Here is a 19,530-nt window from a genome sequence, read left to right on the forward strand (position 1 = left end):
AAAAAAAAAAAAAAAAAAAAAAAAAAAAAAAAAAAAAAAAAAACCTAAAATTAAAATTATTCCCAAGTAGAGAGTAGTTGCCTCAGAAGAACAGAGGAAAGGGATGTATTTGTCAAAACCCATCCAACTTGATAAATTTAAATACGCATGCAAATTATACCCCAATAAAGCTGATTATACAATAATAAAAAAAGCAAGCTGCAAAAATACATAAACATCAGGAAGCCATTTATGTAAACTTTGGTAACCTTGTTCCTTTTTACAAAATAAAGGCAACAAAATTAAGAAGAAAATCTTTGAAGGTACTACTCCATGGCTTCGAAACCAGTTCAAATCACTTTATAAATGTCCACTGTTACCTGAAAAGTGTGAATAGTTCTTGCCCAGGCATGTTTTATATGACAATATTTCATCAGTTTTTCAAAGTCCACTGTTATTTCCAAGCCAGCCATATTATTAATGGTCAAAGATCTTCTCTTTCCAAAAGTTACATCAGTTACATCCTATGATCAAAACAAAGAATTATTCTGTATGTTTTCAAATAGACACACTGTAAATATAGTCTATTTTTGTGCTGAATATTAAATGCAGACTCAAGTAAAATTGCATGTATATTCACAATTGTTAAGAACTTTCAAAAGGCTTAAAATCTACACTTGAGCACAAACTAAATATATATATACACCCAAACTTGAATAAATTTGAAACTTAACCTTAATCTGATTCTATGGAGAATAGTCTGTGTGCCTGACTTATTCTGAAGTCTGTACGTTTCACTTCTCGCACTGACTATGTAAGTCTGCACATATTCTTTGCAAAAAGTTTATATTTCCTCACATCCTCACTGCTTGTAAAGAATAAGCTTCTATGTTTAAGACGGTGTTTATACAATGAGAACAAATTCAAAGAAACCTCAATGGTTTCTGTATTTAAGCAGCAACCAAAGAAATGATGTTTTGCAAAATATATTAAGTATGTCACTTGTCCCTTATTTTTTTTTGTTACTTGAGCCCTCCGAACTTAATAAAAATGTTTCTTAACAAAGTCTTCCAGAAAATATGAGAAAGAAACCTATTCCACCTCATTTTATGAAGCCAGTTTTACTCTGAAACCAAAACCAGACAAGACATTACTAGAAAACTACAAACCAATATTCCTCATAAACGTGAATGCAAAACTCCTTAACAAAAAATTATGGAAGAATGTCAACAATTCCGATATGATTAGGTTCTGAATCAAACCTAGGGCAATTAAAAAAAAATCTACCTCTAATAAGGTACTATTTTTCTGTTGTCACCTACCTTTGTTATAAAAAATATTTCTCCATTGCAGAGTCGAATATCACTTTCAAAGTCATGCTTATTTTTAGCAAAACCACGAAGAGTACCATTAAAGTCTTCACCGCTGGCCTCTTGTTCATTACTCTCCTGACTGGGAGAGGTATCTTGAGGGAGTAGCTCCGAGAGATACACATTCCTGGTACAACAAATTTTATCACCAACTCCAAACTGAAGTCTATTCCGATGGTCTCTGAGTTAGAAAATGAGAATACGTCATCAAGGTTTGGAAAGCCTCAATTTCATTTTGTTCAGGCATTAACCCCCACTCAGATCTGATCCAATTCTCAAAATAATTTCCAAACTCTCTCTCCTTCAATTTTGTTCTCCAAATGTCAACAAGAAATCAGGCTCCCACAATCGTGGTCTGATTACCTATCCTGTCTGTGGCACCTCAAACTCAATGACATTTCCCAGCCAGATGTTTTCAAGTTAGAAATCTTGGCATAAATGCTGATGTCTCTCTTTCCCTCTATAGATTCTAAAAGTTATCCAAATTTCTTACTTGACACATGTCCAAAGGCAAGGGAATTAAAAGCAAAAATGAACTATTGGGACCTCATGAAGATAAAAAGCTTCTGCACAGCAAAGGAAACAACCAACAAAACTAAAAGGCAACCGACAGAATGGGAAAAGATATTTGCAAATGACATATCGGACAAAGGGCTAGTATCCAAAATCTATAAAGAACTCACCAAACTCCACACCTGAAAAACAAATAACCCAGTGAAGAAATGGACAGAAAACATGAACAGACACTTCTCTAAAGAAGACATCCAGATGGCCAACAGGCACATGAAAAGATGCTCAATGTCGCTCCTCATCAGGGAAATACAAATCAAAACCACACTGAGATACCACCTCACGCCAGTCAGAGTGGCCAAAATGAACAAATCAGGAGACTATAGATGATGGCAAGGATGTGGAGAAACGGGAGCCCTCTTGCACTGTTGGTGGGTATGCAAATTGGTGCAGCCACTCTGGAAAACACGATGGAGGTTCCTCAAAAAATTAAAAATAGATCTACCCTATGACCCAGCAATAGCACTGCTAGGAATCTACCCAAGGGATATAGGAGTGCTGATGCATAGGGCCACTTGTACCCCTATGTTTATAGAAAACATGTTTACATGGCTTCAACAAGAGCTAAATTATGGAAAGAATCTAAATGTCCATCAACTGATGAATGGATAAAGAAATTGTGGTTTATATACACAAGGAGTACTACGTGGCAATGAGAAAGAATGAAATATGGCCTTTTGTAGCAACGTGGATGGAACTGGAGAGTGTGATGCTAAGTGAAATAAGTCCTACAGAGAAAGACAGATACCCTACGTTTTCACTCTTATGTGGATCCTGAGAAACTTAACAGGAGACCAAGGGGGAGGGGAAGGAAAAAAAAAGTGAGAGAGGGAGGGAGCCAAACCATAAGAGACTCTTAAAAACGGAGAGTAAACTGAGGGTTGATGGGGGGGTGGGGGGGGGGAAAAGCAATTAAGAAGGCCCCCGGTGGGATGAGCACTGGGTGTTGTATGGAAACCAATTTGACAATAAATTTCATATTAAAAATAAATAAAATAAAAAAATAAAAGTTATCCAAAGTCTTATGGATTCTGCCTTTTAAATTCATCTTCTCCTCTCCAATCTCTCCTACCCCTGCCCTATATCACGTCTTATCCCACGTACACATATTTCTATTCTTGTAACTATGATGTTATATCGGAATAACAGTAGCAAGTCGAATAAATGCTGGTGATATACCAGTTACTGTCATAAGTGCCTTAGAGATATTATTTCATCCCATCCTGACTACAACTCTATGAGGGAAATTCTGCATTGGTATCCTATTTTTACACATATGGACAAGTTAAACTACCTGCCTGAGATCACAGTCACTGGGACACAGACTGGGTGACCCACCGCTGGTGCTTTCTAACCCTTTGTTAGGCTACTAAAGTGGGTTTTTTTGTGGGTCATCCCTCAACAGACTGGGAGTTCCTCCTGCAACTTCCACATCTTTATTCTCTGCACTTAACAAACAGTACAGTGTTGATAAATGCAAGAGAAGTGAGTTAATTTTTCCTGTGTGTAAACACAGTAGCTTTTCTACACTGCTATTTCTCTGATAGATGTCCCCTGGGGTGCTCTCTATGGGCATCCTGTTGCTAAGGGTCTTGGACATGCCTACACACATATTATACTTGAAAAAAAATTCTCCCGAATTCCCCATACTCATCTCCAAGAAGCTGGAGGTTGCCAACTTGAAAACCACAAGAAACACTGTATTCCTTATTTTTCTTATTACACTGATTACTGAAACAGTTCCCAAGGAGACATATTTAATTGAAGAGATCATTTCACTTCACAAATGAGAATAAAAAAGATTTTTGAGTATGTGGCTACAGTGATAAATGTCAAATAAAAGAACAGCAAAGGAAGGGCTATCCTCAAGCATTCAGACCCCTTGTGCTCACTTGATCAGGCGGCCCGTGTAGTGCTTACAACAGCAGGCGTTGATTAAGTCACAGTCTTGCCTGAAACACACAAACAAGCAAGGGTCACCTTAATGATATCTGCTTTGTGCTCACTTCTGTTACCAACAATTACAATGTACTACATGCTATAAAAGTTTCCAGGAATCTCACCAGAGAAAAGCATTTTGTAATTTTCATCTTTTTTAAAAAGATTTTATTTTTAAGTAATCTCCACACCCAATGTGGGGCTCGAACTCACAACCCTGAGATCGAGCATCATATGCTCTCCTGACCGAGCCAGCCAGGTGCCCCCAATAATTTTTATCTTAACATAAACCGTTTCCATTCAGATTTCCTGGGAGTTTCCAAATGTAATATTTGGTAGAAAGAGTCCTGTTTAAAAACTTCCCTCTGCCATATCTAACAAAGAAAGACCTCAAAATTAGAGACAGAATTAGCAATGAGAGTCTCCCATTCATACAGTACCTGTATTGATAAGTTACGAGATTTAAATGCTACACTAAGCACACTAAAATACTGCAAATGCTTTACCTTCTAAATGCAATGAATTGTGACATTTGTGCATCCTGTAGGTCATTTTCTTTGAGCAAGGTTCCAACTGCAGAATATAAATCTAATACAAGAATATAAGAGAAAAAAAGTTAACAAGGAAAAGCACCAAATTACAACATTGTTTCAATGGAGAAACTAACGCAAACGGAACACAAGTTCTCTATGGGAACATCAACCTCATTTGCTACAGCAGCCAGAGCAACACAAGAGAGAATGGAGATACGGGTTCCAGATACCCTATCCTCAACAGAGAGGTCAACCACTAGCCATTAGAACGGCTCCTAATCTAGAACACAACCCCTCATCACTGATGGCTTGTGAAAGCTGAATCTAAAATATGAGCAAGAAGACAAAACATGTAATAGAATTACTGCAATGTAAGACTTCTTTCTGTCTTAAGTTCTTCTGGTAATGAGAAATAATTTGAGTATCTATACGCTTTGCATCTGTCATTTCACTTTTAATCTTTACAACATGCACAGGAAGCTGTTATTATTATATCCAAGGTTGATATTTAGTAGAAAATATTAAGATACTTCCACAAAGGATGGCAAACAGCTACTCCCCAAACACTGCAACGCCCCACCCCCCACCCCAACCATGTGTTTCCTACCTACCCCCAGAACCCCCAAACCTCCCCATGGTCCAGCAACTAAAAGGTTAACCCTGGCACAGCAGAGGCATCCATTCTAAGAGTGACCATACCTCAGCTATTACATAGTTTGGCCACAAACACTGATTACAGTCTAGATATAATGTGGAGCCGGGGCTCTTGGAAGTAAAAGCAATTTTCCAAAAGGGGTATGGTGCCTGGCCTCCCTCTTTCAGACTTCAAGTCATTGGCAATGATGACATCCACTTCCAACCTCCCTCCAAGCAGAGAAGTAGGCTTCCTCTAATCTGTCTTACCAATAGTACAAAACAGTGAACACTTCTCATGAGAGACAGATGTAACAATTTGTGTAAGAACATTCTAGGCTTTCGTGCCTTCCCCTCACAGCAGATGAATCCCAGGGGAATGAAAAAAAACAGCCCAGGCCTTGTGATGCCCTGCTCCAGGAAGCCTAAATTAGTTGCTTACTGAGCCCTTCCTGGTTCAGATGAAGGGAAGAGTATCACTAAAAAATGGCCAATGCTCAGCTCGCCCCCCAGCCAAGCCCTGGGCTGCCCGAGCAGGAATTTCCAAAGGTCTCACAGGGTATTGTTTTCCTTTGTATGCACAGGATCGTGTTGTTCTGCTCTTTGCTTTTTTCACTCTCCCTACACCTTACAGATCAATACAGATCAACACCGTATTTCATTGATTCTAAGATATACATTTTTCTCACACTTTAGCATCTCTGAAATTCCAGCCCAGCTCTGAAGCCTGTCTTAGGCCCCTGTACTTTGGAATATAATGGAGTCATGTACTCAGTGATTTCATTATCAGTGAAAGTGCACTATATGCCTCTCTCTAAGGAATATTTACTCAGTTCTTTTAAGGAAGGGACTAATTTCACAGCTGAAGTCTGTGACTGAGATAGAAAAACAGCATCAGCTGGGGGCTCTGTTGCCATTCTGAAACAGCAGTTTTTTTTTGTTAAGTACATTCTCATTAACATAAAGAAGGGGTGTCAGAAGGAAAACCAACCGTATTTCTACAAGGAGTAAATCTACAAGGAGTGGCAAGGAGGGCAAGTTATTTAACTGCCTAAGTCTTATTATATTTCATAATTATTAGCACCTACTCTTAACTAAACTGTCGTGAGAATAAATATTACCTATTAATTCTTCATAATACATGTAATAAAAAACATCACAAAACGATGCGGCTTATAATCCCATGTATGTAAAACGGAAATAAATTATACATGCTTGTGTATGGGTATCATAAGGTTTAAAGGATAAACACCTAAGTCTTACTATACACCAGGAGTGGTGGGGGAGTAATAGTGATAGTATGTAACCTTTCGGGGTTGCCTGAGAGGAAATCAAGAGGAAGAGTACAAGGAAATATTCGTTTTTACTTCAAACACTTTTGTATTATTTGACCCTTTTTAAGGAATATAAGTTATTTCTATGATCAAAAAAAATCAGGGGCACCTGAGCAGCTAGTTGGTTGAGCATCGGACCCTTCATTTCGGCTCAGGTCATGATCTCATGGTTTTGGGATCAAGCCCCGCATCCAGCTCTGCGTTGGGCGCAGAGCCTGCTTAGGCTACTCTCTCCCTCTCTCTCTGCCCCTACTCCCACTCTCTCCCTCTCAAAAAACAAAACAAGACAAAACAAAAACCGGAAGGGCATTTAGAGAATACTACATATCATATGATCCCATTCCAAAAGAAAAAAAACATTACTGTAACACATGAATTGACACGAAACCAAGGGAACCACATATGCGACACACAGAGCAGTAAATGCTTACGTGTAAAGCCGTGCGTCACCTGCTTCACACACGAGCGAAAGTAGCTCAGTAGTTAGGGCACACCCGTAACAACGATGGCAACTACAATAAATTCCCAGCAGTGATCATTTAAATCCTCACTAATTCAATTTTGAGTAAACCATCACACTATTTTTTTTAAAAAAAGTTTGCTAAGTTTAGAATACAAATAACGATCAAAAGGTTTACTCTACTTGAATTAACTTGTAATAGTTCATTTAAGATCTATTATTTACAAAAAAAAAACTAACAGTGCCTCAAAACTGAAGAATGCCCTCAACCCTCCTAACAGCCCCACAGGCAGTGCCACTATGATTCCCAGTTTACAGATGCTTAAGTAATGTGACCTGCGTTGGGAGCCTGTGCTCTTTTTGACCTTGTTATGTTGTCATCCTAACACCCACAATCAGAAGCAATGCTTGTCATTTTGTAAGAAACCGTAAGAACTAGCAGGAACTCCAGTTGGCAACAGTTTCACAACCACTACCTCTGGTTCACAAATGTACCCAAAGCAACAAATGTATTTACTTTCCCAACTGTTATAAAAGAAAATCTTCATTAATTAGGATATGCTTTCTCCTGAATGAACTTGGATTCCTGGAGCTTTGCTTCATTTGAAACTAATCATCTATATCCAATTATTCACTCAACACATATTTACTGAGCCCTTAGTGTGTTATGTGTCAAAAGCTTACTTCTTGTGTGTGTGTGTGTGTGTGTGTGTGTGTGTGCGTGCGTGCGCGTGTGCATGTATGTATCGTCAGTCCTTCCAAATTCCTTCCAGCATGAGCTGTTACAGATAAGACCTGTTAAGGCAGGTTTGGTCACATATGTTGGGCTAGGAAAGCTTACTTCTTTACAAAATTCTAAGGTACTCTGCTTTTGATGATTAATAAATTAATTTATGTTTTTTTTTAATTTTTTGCTGTTTATTTATTTTCGAGAGAGAGAGAGAGAGTGCAAGCGGGGAAGGGGCAGAGGGAGAGGGAGACACAGAATCTGAAGCAGGCTCTAGGCTCTGAGCTGTCAGCACAGAGCCTGATGCAGGGCTTGAGCTCTCAAACTGTGAGATCACGACCTGAGCCTAAGTCGGACGCTTAACCGACTGAACCACCCAGGCACCCCGCAGTTTTTTCATTTTCAGTGCCTAAATTTTTTACTAGCAACATTTATCTTCACCGTCAAATAAAATTATAACTAGTCATTTAATAGGTACATTGCAAAACTGAAACCATAACCCTACACAATACAGAGGCTTACACTTACAAGAGCGATGATCACTTTTTGAGAACTGAGAACTGGCATCCTCTTCTGGGAGTCGGATAAAAATAAATGTCTTATCTCGTATTGAGACAGGGAATGTTGGATTATCAGAGATATTCAGCTCTGCATCAAATATTGGAAACTGGCGTCTTGAGATTCTTAAGTGAAGATAAAATAACACACCAAGAACATGAGTATCCAAAAAAGTGTCTTCGTATAGCATCAGAGATAATGTCAATACTATAACTAAAATCCGCTAATAGATAATAAATAGGGTGAAAAGGCTTCCCATATATGCATGGTAAATAGTAAATGAGTTTTACAATAGACTTAGCAAGACCATAATGTTACATTTCTCAATCAATCCCCTGTCTCTAGCAAATTAAAAGCATTAGAGAAAAATGTCAGGGAATTTACCATTCTGGGAAGTTGACCTACCTTCCTCCAGACCACAAAAGAACTATACGAGGTAGGTATTAGCTCATTTCACAGGTGAGCAGCACGAGGCCCATGGCCAGAGGGAGAAAGCAGGGGAGCTAGGAGGCAAATCCGGGCCCTTCTCTCCATAGCCCTTCCTATTTACATTAATGTGGACTCTTTGAGGCCTTTTCCAAATGCCTACATCACACTCTTTTTCTCCTTTTTTCTGTGTATAGATTTACGTGGCCTCATTTTCTCAGCGGAACCAAATAGCCACATCTTCGCTTTGCTTCTATTCCCTCATCCTTCTTTTGTTCTTAGTTTCCCAAGACTAGCAAATCATACCAGAAAGCAGAGTCCCTATGCTACAAGCAGGTGCCTTGTCACAACAGAGTCTCTCCTTGGTTATCTGGAAGAAGGTGGATTCCCTGACAAGACCCAACATCAGCCTGGCTATCAGAGCTAGTGGTACCCTACTGTCACCTTCAACCCTCCCCAACAGGGTTGAAAGGGAGAAAAGGGAAGGAGGACACCCTGCTGAAATATCCCTGCAGATATAATTTTGGGAGTGCTGAGAATCACCATGGATTTCAGGTTTTGCTTCTGACCCAGAACATGAAACATAACTTCTATCTCTAGGAGTCCTTCCCTGGTATCATTGGGATCCTTTTGACATTAAATATCTGGTGATGATGATTAGGAAGAAATGATAAAGGCAGCACAGCCCAAATGACATCAAAAGCGTTACTAAGAGGAATTCCTAAGTTTCAGATAAAACTGAGTTCTAAGAAATCTAATGTGCATTGGGTTCTTCCAAGATTTTCAGATTTTAAAGTGACCAATCATCTACCAACCTCCCCAAAGTGAGGTGGCCTTTGGGTAGGAGCAGAAGGGTTATACAAAAAGGGTCTAACTGCGTTCTTTTGCTTAATGTCTTAATATGAACCTACAACATCCTACACTATCCCTGTCAATTCTTCCCATAGTCCTACCCAGGGTAGACAGGGGCATTAGAGAAGGTCGGTTCTAAATGTTCTAATTTCTGCTGACATCCAATGAAGAAAATGTTCAAGCAACAAAAACATCATTTTTTTTTTAATTTTTTTTTCAACGTTTATTTATTTTTGGGGGACAGAGAGAAACAGAGGATGAACGGAGGAGGGGCAGAGAGAGAGGGAGACACAGAATCGGAAACAGGCTCCAGGCTCTGAGCCATCAGCCCAGAGCCCGACGCGGGGCTCGAACTCACGGACCGCGAGATCGTGACCTGGCTGAAGTCGGACGCTTAACCGACTGCACCACCCAGGCGCCCCAACAAAAACATCATTTTATAAGAATGTCAATCAAAAACAAAGATAAATTTTGGCCCAATGAATAAAATGGTCTCTTAGTATTCTGAGATCCCATTCCATCTATTAGAGGATCACTCTAAAGGCTTATGAGAAGACTAAGGAAAGAAAAGGATTCTTTTCTACACTAAGGGGAGTAAGATGCAATGGGGGCCACCAGTACTCATCAAGGAGTACAAGAGTGTGTTCCTTTTTTTTTTTTTTTTGGCTTGGGGCTCCCCTTACAAAAATTGGAGATAATTCTTCCCCATTCTCCTTTGAACTCTAATGAACTCATTTCCAAGTCTCTGTTCCCCTTGGGCTTATTCTAGTCTCTAAGGTTGATAATAACTTTATTCACATATATACTTTTTAAATCAGGAAGGTACATTTCTTTTTTTTTTTTTAAGTTTACTTATTTATTTTGAGAGAGAATGAGTGAGAGCATGCAGGGAAGGGGCACGGAGAGGGAGAGAGCGAACGAGAAGAATGAGAGAGAGAGAGAGAGAATCCCAAGCAGGCTCCATGCTACCAGCTCAGAGCCCAATGCGGGGCTCAAACCCACAAACCATGAGATCATGACCTGAGCCGAAATCAAGAGTCAGTCACTTAACTGACTGAGCCACCCAGACACCCCCAAAAAAAGTCATTCTTTTTTTTTTTTTTAACGTTTACTTATTTTTGAGACAGAGAGAGACAGAGTATGAACGGGGGAAGGTCAGAGAGAGAAGGAGACACAGAATCTGAAACAGGCTCCAGGCTCTGAGCTGTCAGCACAGAGCCCGATGCGGGGCTCGAACTCACGGACCGCAAGATCATGACCTGAGCCAAAGTCGGACGCCCAACTGACTGAGCCACCCAGGCACCCCCAAGAAAAGTCATTCTTAAATTTCAATAATAATTCATGCTAGACCAGTAATGAAAAATATTACCTTTGTTTTTCTAACTGTGGGTCAAAAAGTATATATATACCTGAAGGCTAGAATAGGTTCGCTAAAAAAGCACAGTAAATGTACTGCACTGAATTGCCCTAATTCAAAAGCTAATATGTATTTTTTTTAACCTTTGATTTCTAATACAACAGAGAGAAAACGCAAAATTTTAGTTATACTGTACCTCGTAGCATTGTTCACAATTAGCTCAGATTCTGCTCTGTGGTTTGTCTTTAGTTCAATAGCACAATTTCTTGACTTAAGAGTCTCAAAAAGATCTCTCAGCAAATTACCAGGTTCAATGCTGGGTAACTGTCTAATATCACCTAAAAGGGGAACAAAAAGGATACAGTAGGTTCTAAGTAACGAGGGTCCTGAAATTTAGAAGTTGTTTTTATTTCTCCCTACTGACATATGTTATAATTACAAAGACTTACTCTAAGAAAAAAAAAGCCCCAAACATCTTTGTTTAAAATTACTTAAGAACATGAACTCTCTAAAAATATTTAACAACAACAAAGCACTGAAAGTAAACAATATGAAATATAAAAAAGCAATAACACAATAAGGTAAAATCTGAATTGAATTCCTTTCAGACCTATAACCCCAAGCAAACTGTGCAGGGATGTATATTTTAGCCAACACGTGAAGAGAAAAACAGGTCTTAGATCCTTAGATATATGGTATTTAGTCCCCTATTCAATCTTGCTCAATGTCTTAGTAGACCTGGAAGAATCTACGGACTCAAATAAATAAACTAAACACATGAAATACAAAATAAACAAAGCCAACATATTTGATAATAAATTTCAGTAATACAGTGATAATGTTTGGCTCTATTAAAATTCTCTTTTTTTTTTTTAATTTTTTTTAAATTTTTTTTTTAAACGTTTTATTTATTTTTGAGACAGAGAGAGACAGAGCATGAACAGGGGAGGGGCAGAGAGAGAGGGAGACACAGAATCGGAAGCAGGCTCCAGGCTCCAAGCCATCAGCCCAGAGCCCAACGCGGGGCTTGAACTCATGGACCGTGAGATTGTGACCTGAGCTGAAGTCGGCCGCTTAACCGACTGAGCCACCCAGGCGCCCCTTAAAATTCTCTTTAAACAAACAAAACTTGGAGTTAAAAAAAAACAACAACTACTTTTTCAGCGCAAACTGGGGAAATGCTTAAGCCATTAACAGAATCAACTGCTCAGAACACATCCTCAAAGACCTAAGAGAATTATTTATATACAATTTGATTCTCACAACGCGATTCTATTTTTTCTCCGTGAAATCACACACTCTACAGACCAGAGGTACCCAACAGAATCTAACTAAATCTCACCAGAACGGGAAAGAATTTAAGAGGCTAGTGAGGTCTAATTTGGGTTATTAGCTGAAAATCATAAATTTACTCCTAAGTGGTCTGTAATTCAGACTTTGTATTATTCCCAAATGATCCACATCGTTATTTCCTCTGAGTGTGTGACATTTTTACCACCTGAACGGTCATCATTTAGGTGATTAGCAATAACCCCTAACAACTCTATTTCATTTCACCACCCGGCCTGCTAATATCCTGGCCCAAATGAAGAACCACCCAAGCTAATAGAGGGAGTAGTCAGACTGAACTCAGGGTAGCTGGAGTGTGGACTCTGAGAACTGGCTTCCCACCTGCAGGATATGGATATGAAAACCACCAAACGGTGTAAGCAACCTATTAACTGCAATGCTTTGAATAAAGAAATTAGGATTCCAACAATATTTCACTTACCAAGGATAATAAGCTTAGAAAGTTTGGAGTGCTCGCACAATAAATTTAAAACTGACTTGAAGATCTTGACAGATACCAAACTCCCTTCATCTACAACCAGAACTCTAACAGAGGAAAACTTCCATGGGCTGTTCTTGGCCGGGCTTTTTTTCTTCCAGTAATAGAAACTATAATTGACCTATAAGCAAAGCATGGCATTTTAAAATTCAGGTTATAATAAATTTTACGAAACAAAATTTTAACATGTTATTTAAAAAAAAAAAATTTTTTTTTTAAAGTTTATCCATTATTGAAAGAGACAGAGCACATGGGACGGGGGAGAGAGAGAGAGAGAGAGAGAGAGAGAGAGAGAGAGAGAGAGAATCACAAGCAGACTCTGTACCACCAGCCAGAGCCCGATATGGGGCTTGAACCCAAAACTCTTGGGGCGCCTGGGGGCTCAGTCGGGTAGGTGTCCAACTTTTGGTTTCAGCTCAGGTCATGATCTCCAGTTCGTGAGTTCAAGCCCCACGCCAGGCTCTGTGCTGACAGCTCAGAGCCTGGAGCCTGCTTCAGATTCTGTGTCTCCCTCTCTCTCTGCCCTTCCCCCCACTCACACTCTGTCTCTCTGTCTCTGTCTCTGTCTCTGTCTCTCTCTCAAAAATAAATATTAAAAAAAAAACTTGTTTAACAAAGTTCTTAAATGAGGGGCAGGGGGATGTACATAGAGTCACATAGGGAAACAGGCTAAAGAAATAGAGAACACAAAAGTTTTAGGGCTCGATACACAGAAAATATAGATCAAGTAAATTTAAAAAGAAAAGATCAAATAGTTCAAAAAATTGCTTCCTGATAAGTACTATGTGTGTTTAACAAGCTTTGCACACAGCACTATTCTAATGCAAAATCTCCACCTCTCTCTTACTGCTCTTGATTAAAGAGCTCCCTATTCTTTTCCAACCTTTTCTTGGCCTTCTGAGATGGTCCTGTCACTTTGAATCACCCCCTCTCCCCACTGGAATACTCCATTTTAGAAATAAAAGGCTGCCTTCCCAACCTATGAAAATACTATTTTTCTTCTAATATTCTAAGCTCTCTTACTTCCTTACCATTTAAATGTTTATTTTATTTATTTTTGAGAGGCAGAGAGGAAGATGTAGGATCCAAAGCAGGCTCCAAGCTGTCAGCACAGAGCCTGACGCAGGGCTCAAACCGACAACCTGTGAGATCACGACCTGAGCTGAAGTCAGACGCTCAACCGACCGACCCAGCCACCCCTTACTTCCCAACGTTTAAAAACATACCACCAAGGCTGACAGCTCAGAGCCTGGAGCCTGCTTCAGATTCTGTCTCCCTCCCTCTCTGCCCCTCCCCCACTCACACTGTCTCTCTCTCAAAAATAAACATTAAAAAAAAAGTTAAAAAAAAAAAACACCACCACCAACAAAACAACTAAAAGAATTATTTATTAAAGATGTAATGGGGCGCCTGGGTGGCTCAGTCGGTTAAGCATCCGACTTCAGCTCAGGTCATGATCTCACAGTCCCTGAGTTCGAGCCCCACATCGGGCTCAGTGCTGACAACTCAGAGCCTGGAGCCTGCTTCCGATTCTGTGTCTCCCTCTCTCTCTTCCCCTCCCCTGCTCATGCTCTGTCTCTCTCTGTCTCAAAAATAAATAAAAACATTTAAAAAAATTTTTTTAATAAATAAATAAAAAATAAAGATGTAATAATATTTACTATTTTAAAAATATAGATGAGGAGAAAAATTTGGAAAATACAACCAGAGAACATTAAATATTTTGGTATATATCATTCCCAAAATGTTTCTACATTGTCACTATATATATAATATACATACATGGATTTTTTAAATGGTATCGTATCTTTATTTAATGTTTCTACTGCAGCTAGGTTCAACATATATCTATTAAGGAAAAGCCTTCATATTTTCCACATGAATGCATCAATTCCCTTCAATAAAACCCTCATTCTCTCAGTGGCCTTGTCTCACAATAGAATGTTTGGAATCACTGCTAATTTGATTTTACGTATTCAATCAGTTATCTTAGAAATGCCTGGTTGACATTTTCCACTATACTTTTAGTGCTACCAATTCAATACAGGACCTATCTATGAGCCTAGATTACTCCCACAGCCTTACAGCCATGTTCCCTTATACACTAACTCAAAATGAAATTGCCTGATGAAATATAGGACACCTAGCTAAAACTGAATTTCAAATAAACAATAAATGACATTTTAGTACAAGTATGTGTGATGCAATATTTGGTACATCTTATACTAAAGACTTGTTTTTTATTTTTATCTGCTCCATCTGGTAACCCTAGCCCAAGGATGATAAATAAATGGGACAAGTGCCCCATCAGTGCCTTTCCTATGGTCCTACACTCTCTCCTGCCCCTAAATGTGGCTTCAGAAATACTCTCCCAGCATTCCAAGCAGATATTAAGACACTGCCAATTTCATTCTAAATGAAATTCAAAATGATCCCACTCTGGCTCTCCTCTTCTAATCCAACCCTTAGACTTATCAGACGTGAAGGTGTAATGGAAAAAATCATAAGCTGATCAGAAGACCCTTCCATCAATGAGCTACACTGAACCTCTCTAGGACTATGTTCACCCTCATGACAAATAAAGGTAATAGGTAACGTCACTTCTGGGGTTGCTCATGGCTCTGTGATTCTATACGGTCTTCCTTAAAACCGCTTTCTTCATTTCACTCTCTTGCTTAGGAACCTAAACAGCTCCCCAGTAAACCGAGTGCAAGCTTCTCTGTTAGGTCTATAATAAATGAGGAAAGTATGGCACCCCCGGAAGAATAATAAGCAGGGAGGTGAGAAATCTGAATCCAGGTGCTAGGTGCACTCCTGGTTAAGATCGTGGGCAAGTCCTTTAATGCTCCCAAATTTCAACTGTCTCTTCTACAAAATGACTCACGTCACTGATTTATCAGGGATTTAATGAGATGGCAAAATACTTTGCAAACTTTAGAGCTCAAATTCCCTGTCGAAACCAAATTCAATTTCCATTATTTTGCAATACATGGAATTCATTCCAATCAATGCAGTCACCTCAAAACCCATTATGATCGTTTTCCTCAATGCCTGTGGAAAGAACTGCCCCCTAAATAAAATGTCCTTCTCCTCACCTGAGGCTCTCTGTCCTTTAGAGTCCAATTCAATGATCATTTCCTTCAGAAATCTTCCAACAGCTAAGTTCCTGGATCTACAAAATGACAGGTCAGAGCTAGAAAAACCTCTCCAGCTCTTTACAAGTTTGAAATCTATGACTTCTAACTACAGCCAAAACTCTGTTTTTCAAGCATGTTAACTCATTTGAAAATCTCATTACGTGTGACTATTTGCCAGGCATTGTTGTGGGTGACAAAGATAAAGAACTAAGCTAGATGATGAAAGTCTTCCCTTTTATGGAGCTTTCCTTCTGTAAAATAGAATAAAACCTTTCCCTTCCAATGCAAATGCTTCTCAAAATAAGGCCTGTGGACTGTAACATGTTTGTAACCAGTCCCAGCAAAATAAAGCTGGTGTCAGAATCTAAACTAACTACATCATTAAGCATACGCTTCAGTTTAGCTGCCTTTTATTTTTCCATAGTAGTAAGACTTTCTCAATGTAGGGAGCAGTGTACTGATTTACTGTCCAGCACTAGCTCCTGCCTCACGGAAACCAGTAACAGTTTACAGCCCGGATGTTCTGAGTGGCACTGACCTCAATGTTCAGCTGCTACAAAGCGCGGATCCATAAGACATTCAAGAAATACCTACTGATTGTCATCAGGAAGAAATAAAACATCAGCTGATTCAACAAAGCTTATCTTTAAGGCAAATGTTTTATCTGCAGAGACAAATGTAAAAAGCTTTACCTGACACAGTGTATAAGCGTTAAAACCAGTCTTCTGTCGCAATAAGCCAGCTGCTTTTCCTGTTGGTGCTGTTAATAACACGTCTATAGCCTTGTCGGCCTTCAGTAGACTTTGCTCGGTAAAGGTAATCCATTCGTCTGGTACATCCCGGTCTTGTTCAAAATCTTCACAAGCTTTTTTTACTTCTTTTTCTTCCAACTGCTCCATATGCTTAAAAAGACGGCTAACAATCGTGGTCTTCCCACAACCGCCTTTCCCACTTATGACTGTCACAGCATTGGAACAAATCATTTCCAAAGCAGCCACCTGATCCTGATCCAGCAGAGCGTCACTGATTTCTGCATTAACCTCATGTTCACCATTGTTCCAAATATGGTCACCACTGTCCTGGCTCTCCAGAATGTCCACAGAAGTTTCCAAATTGCTCTCATCAGGTTGACTTTCGCCCAGGGCATCATCGCTTCCTGAGTTCTCCGGTTGTGCGGTGTGAATAGATGCAAGCACCCTTTTGACATCGACATGTAAATGCCACGGGGGCCTCGTCATCAGGTCACATACGGAAGAGGCAATGTCTTTCTCAGCCTGGTAAAGGTCATAAAGAAAGATGCAGCCCTTCTGGTAGGTCACCACACCAATATCCTTCAAAAACCTCAGAGACTGCCAAGCATCATGGAAAGACATATGGTCTGACAACTTAGAAGTGAAGTCAGCTTCTTCAACACACGTGTGCCCTTGGTCTCTACATATATGTTTCAGTTTAGAATATATTATTAATGCATTTTGCTCCAAAGCAGTCATCAACGGGAGGAGAGACTTGCACTGACAAAATGATGTCCAACTTGCCTCACACTGCAAAAGCTTCAGTTCTGTGTAGGTTATCTTTAAGAAAACAGAATTCAAGTTCTTTATAAAAATTATAAATGTCGATGAATCTTATCAGAAATACAGTAAAAACTATGTAATTTGTCAATAATTGCTTAAGTCCCAGAAGACATGTATATCAAGTTGGAGGAAAAAACTGTACCTAATACATCACCAAGTTTTTACTGTCCCGTGATTAAAGATCTATATACAGGGCACCTGGGTGGCTCAGTCGGTTAAGCGTCCGACTTCGGCTTTGGTAATGATCTCATGGTTTGTGGGTTAGAGCCCTCAGAGCCTGGAGCCTGCTTCCGATTCTGTGTCTCCCTCTCTCTCTGCCCCTCCCCCACTCTGTCTCTCTCAGCCTCTCAAAAATAAATAAACGTTTAAAAAAATTTTTTTAAAGATCTATACACATTTTTAATTAAAATTCTATTTTCTCAAAACAATACATACACAGTTTCGAAAGTCAAATAACACCATGAAGCTTATCAAAAGACAGGAATCCCTTGCCTTACTCTTTCCATGCTGACAAAGTCAACACTTCCAACACTTTCAGTTATTTATTCCAGAATTTACTCCACATTTCCAAGTACTGTTTACACTATCCTTTGTGGGGGTTTTTTTGTTGCTGGGTTTTTTTTTTTTTTGTTTTTTGTTTTTTGTTTTTTTTTTAGATTTTCGATATTTAGTATGAACTCCCTACTATGGAAAGTCTTTCTCTGGGGAAGCTCTCTCTTATGCCCTCGCCTCCATACCTTCTTCTCCTCCTCCCATCTTTGAACAAAAGTTATAGTATACATTTTGTTAATCAGTGTTGGTTACCTTGATGTTAAATAGGATTCACAGCTGAGCAACATGATATACCACGATTACATGAACTTTTGTGTCAAACTCTTGTGTGTATGATGACTGCTTCACCTTCTTGGCGTGTTTAGGTGTCTATGTGCCTCTCAACAATTCTGCCCCAACTCTACTGAAGAGGCAGAGAACTTCCTTCACCATGATCCAGTCAGCAAGTTCTCCACCAGCTCCATTTTTTTTCACGGAGACATCCCTGCTAGAACCTTCCTTATACCTTACGGGCTGAAATGTGTCCCACCCCCCCCCCAAATTAATATGTTGAAATCCCAACCTCCTAGTATTCCAAACTTGGCCATATTTGGAGATAGGGTCTTTAAAGTGGTAATTCAGTTAAAATGAGGTCACTGGGGTAGGCCCGAATCCAGTATGACTGGTGTCCTTATTAGGAGAGAAGATTACAACAGACAGGCACAGAAGGAAAATCATGTGAAGACACAGGGAGAGGTGTCTTCTCATGACCATGTACAAGCTCAGGAGAGAGGATTCAGAAGAAGCCAACCAGACCAACACTTTGATTTTCGACTTCAAGCTTCCTGAACCATGAGAAAATAAATTTCCATTGTTTAAGCCACCCAGACTATGGTATGAAGCACAGATTTAGATGGTCAGCAGCCCCAGCAATCTTAACCCCAGTAATGGTCTTTATTCTTGATGGCAGTTCACACACTGAGCAATGGACTTCAAGCCTCCTTCTCCCACTTGAGTCCCAGAATATGCATTGCTCTGCCTCTCTTCTCTACTCGATAAATACATGCAATAATCAAATGTTCCAGAATCTCATTTTGCAAAACATCCTGAAACCATCATCATTTTACATAGGGAACAAATTCATTGTTCCAGTATTACTCAAATTATGGGGGGAGGGGGTTCTAGGAACATTCCTGGAGATCCAAGAATTATCTCAGATTTTTTAAATTGTATTTTCAATTGGAAAACCGCCCATAACCAAGTCCTGCAACATTTAAGGGCCACATTTGGTTCCCAACACCCCTGAAGCCTCATAGCGTCACTCCTACTTTTGGTCTATAATGATAAGAACAGAAGTGGGTTCATACGTAAGTGATATTATTGTGCCAAATACTAAAAGTTTTCAAAAGTTCAAACAGGAAAGGGAGGGACCGAAATGAACTTGCCAAATTCATAAGAACTTGTGCCTTCAATGAGATCTGAATTCAAGTTGCAACTGGCCATTTAGTTACCAAAACATGTTTCCTATTAAATTATATAATGAAATTATTGACAATGTGAATGTCATCAGTTTTGTTATTTTGTTTTCCTTTATACATTTACTGTGTATGAGCTACAGGTGTAAGAACTTTATAGTTGGTTCTAACACTAAACGAAAAATAAAACAACACTGCAGTCCAATACAAATTTTTTTCCTTTGACAGAGATGTAAAAATTGTCAAGT

At 39.4% G+C, this 19,530-nt stretch overlaps 1 protein-coding gene across 2 annotated transcripts in view; it reads right to left on the minus strand.

Annotated features, from left to right (window-relative positions):
* Nucleotides 1-19,530, minus strand: part of HELB (DNA helicase B) — a 33,746-nt gene that overhangs the window by 10,672 nt on the left and 3,544 nt on the right. For both annotated transcript variants that reach the window (XM_040491491.1, XM_040491492.1), the window contains exons 4-11: nt 16,395-17,273; nt 12,509-12,686; nt 10,934-11,075; nt 8,073-8,227; nt 4,364-4,445; nt 3,812-3,871; nt 1,302-1,530; nt 360-503 (exon numbers count right to left, since the gene is read on the minus strand). In XM_040491491.1, the coding sequence (XP_040347425.1) occupies nt 360-503; nt 1,302-1,530; nt 3,812-3,871; nt 4,364-4,445; nt 8,073-8,227; nt 10,934-11,075; nt 12,509-12,686; nt 16,395-17,273 (1,869 nt within the window). The remainder of the gene's footprint in view (nt 1-359; nt 504-1,301; nt 1,531-3,811; nt 3,872-4,363; nt 4,446-8,072; nt 8,228-10,933; nt 11,076-12,508; nt 12,687-16,394; nt 17,274-19,530) is intronic.

The sequence above is a fragment of the Herpailurus yagouaroundi genome, unplaced genomic scaffold (genome assembly GCF_014898765.1).
Source record: "Herpailurus yagouaroundi ecotype Mexico unplaced genomic scaffold, PumYag 182, whole genome shotgun sequence".
In the NCBI taxonomy this organism is placed as follows: Eukaryota; Metazoa; Chordata; class Mammalia; order Carnivora; family Felidae; genus Herpailurus; species Herpailurus yagouaroundi.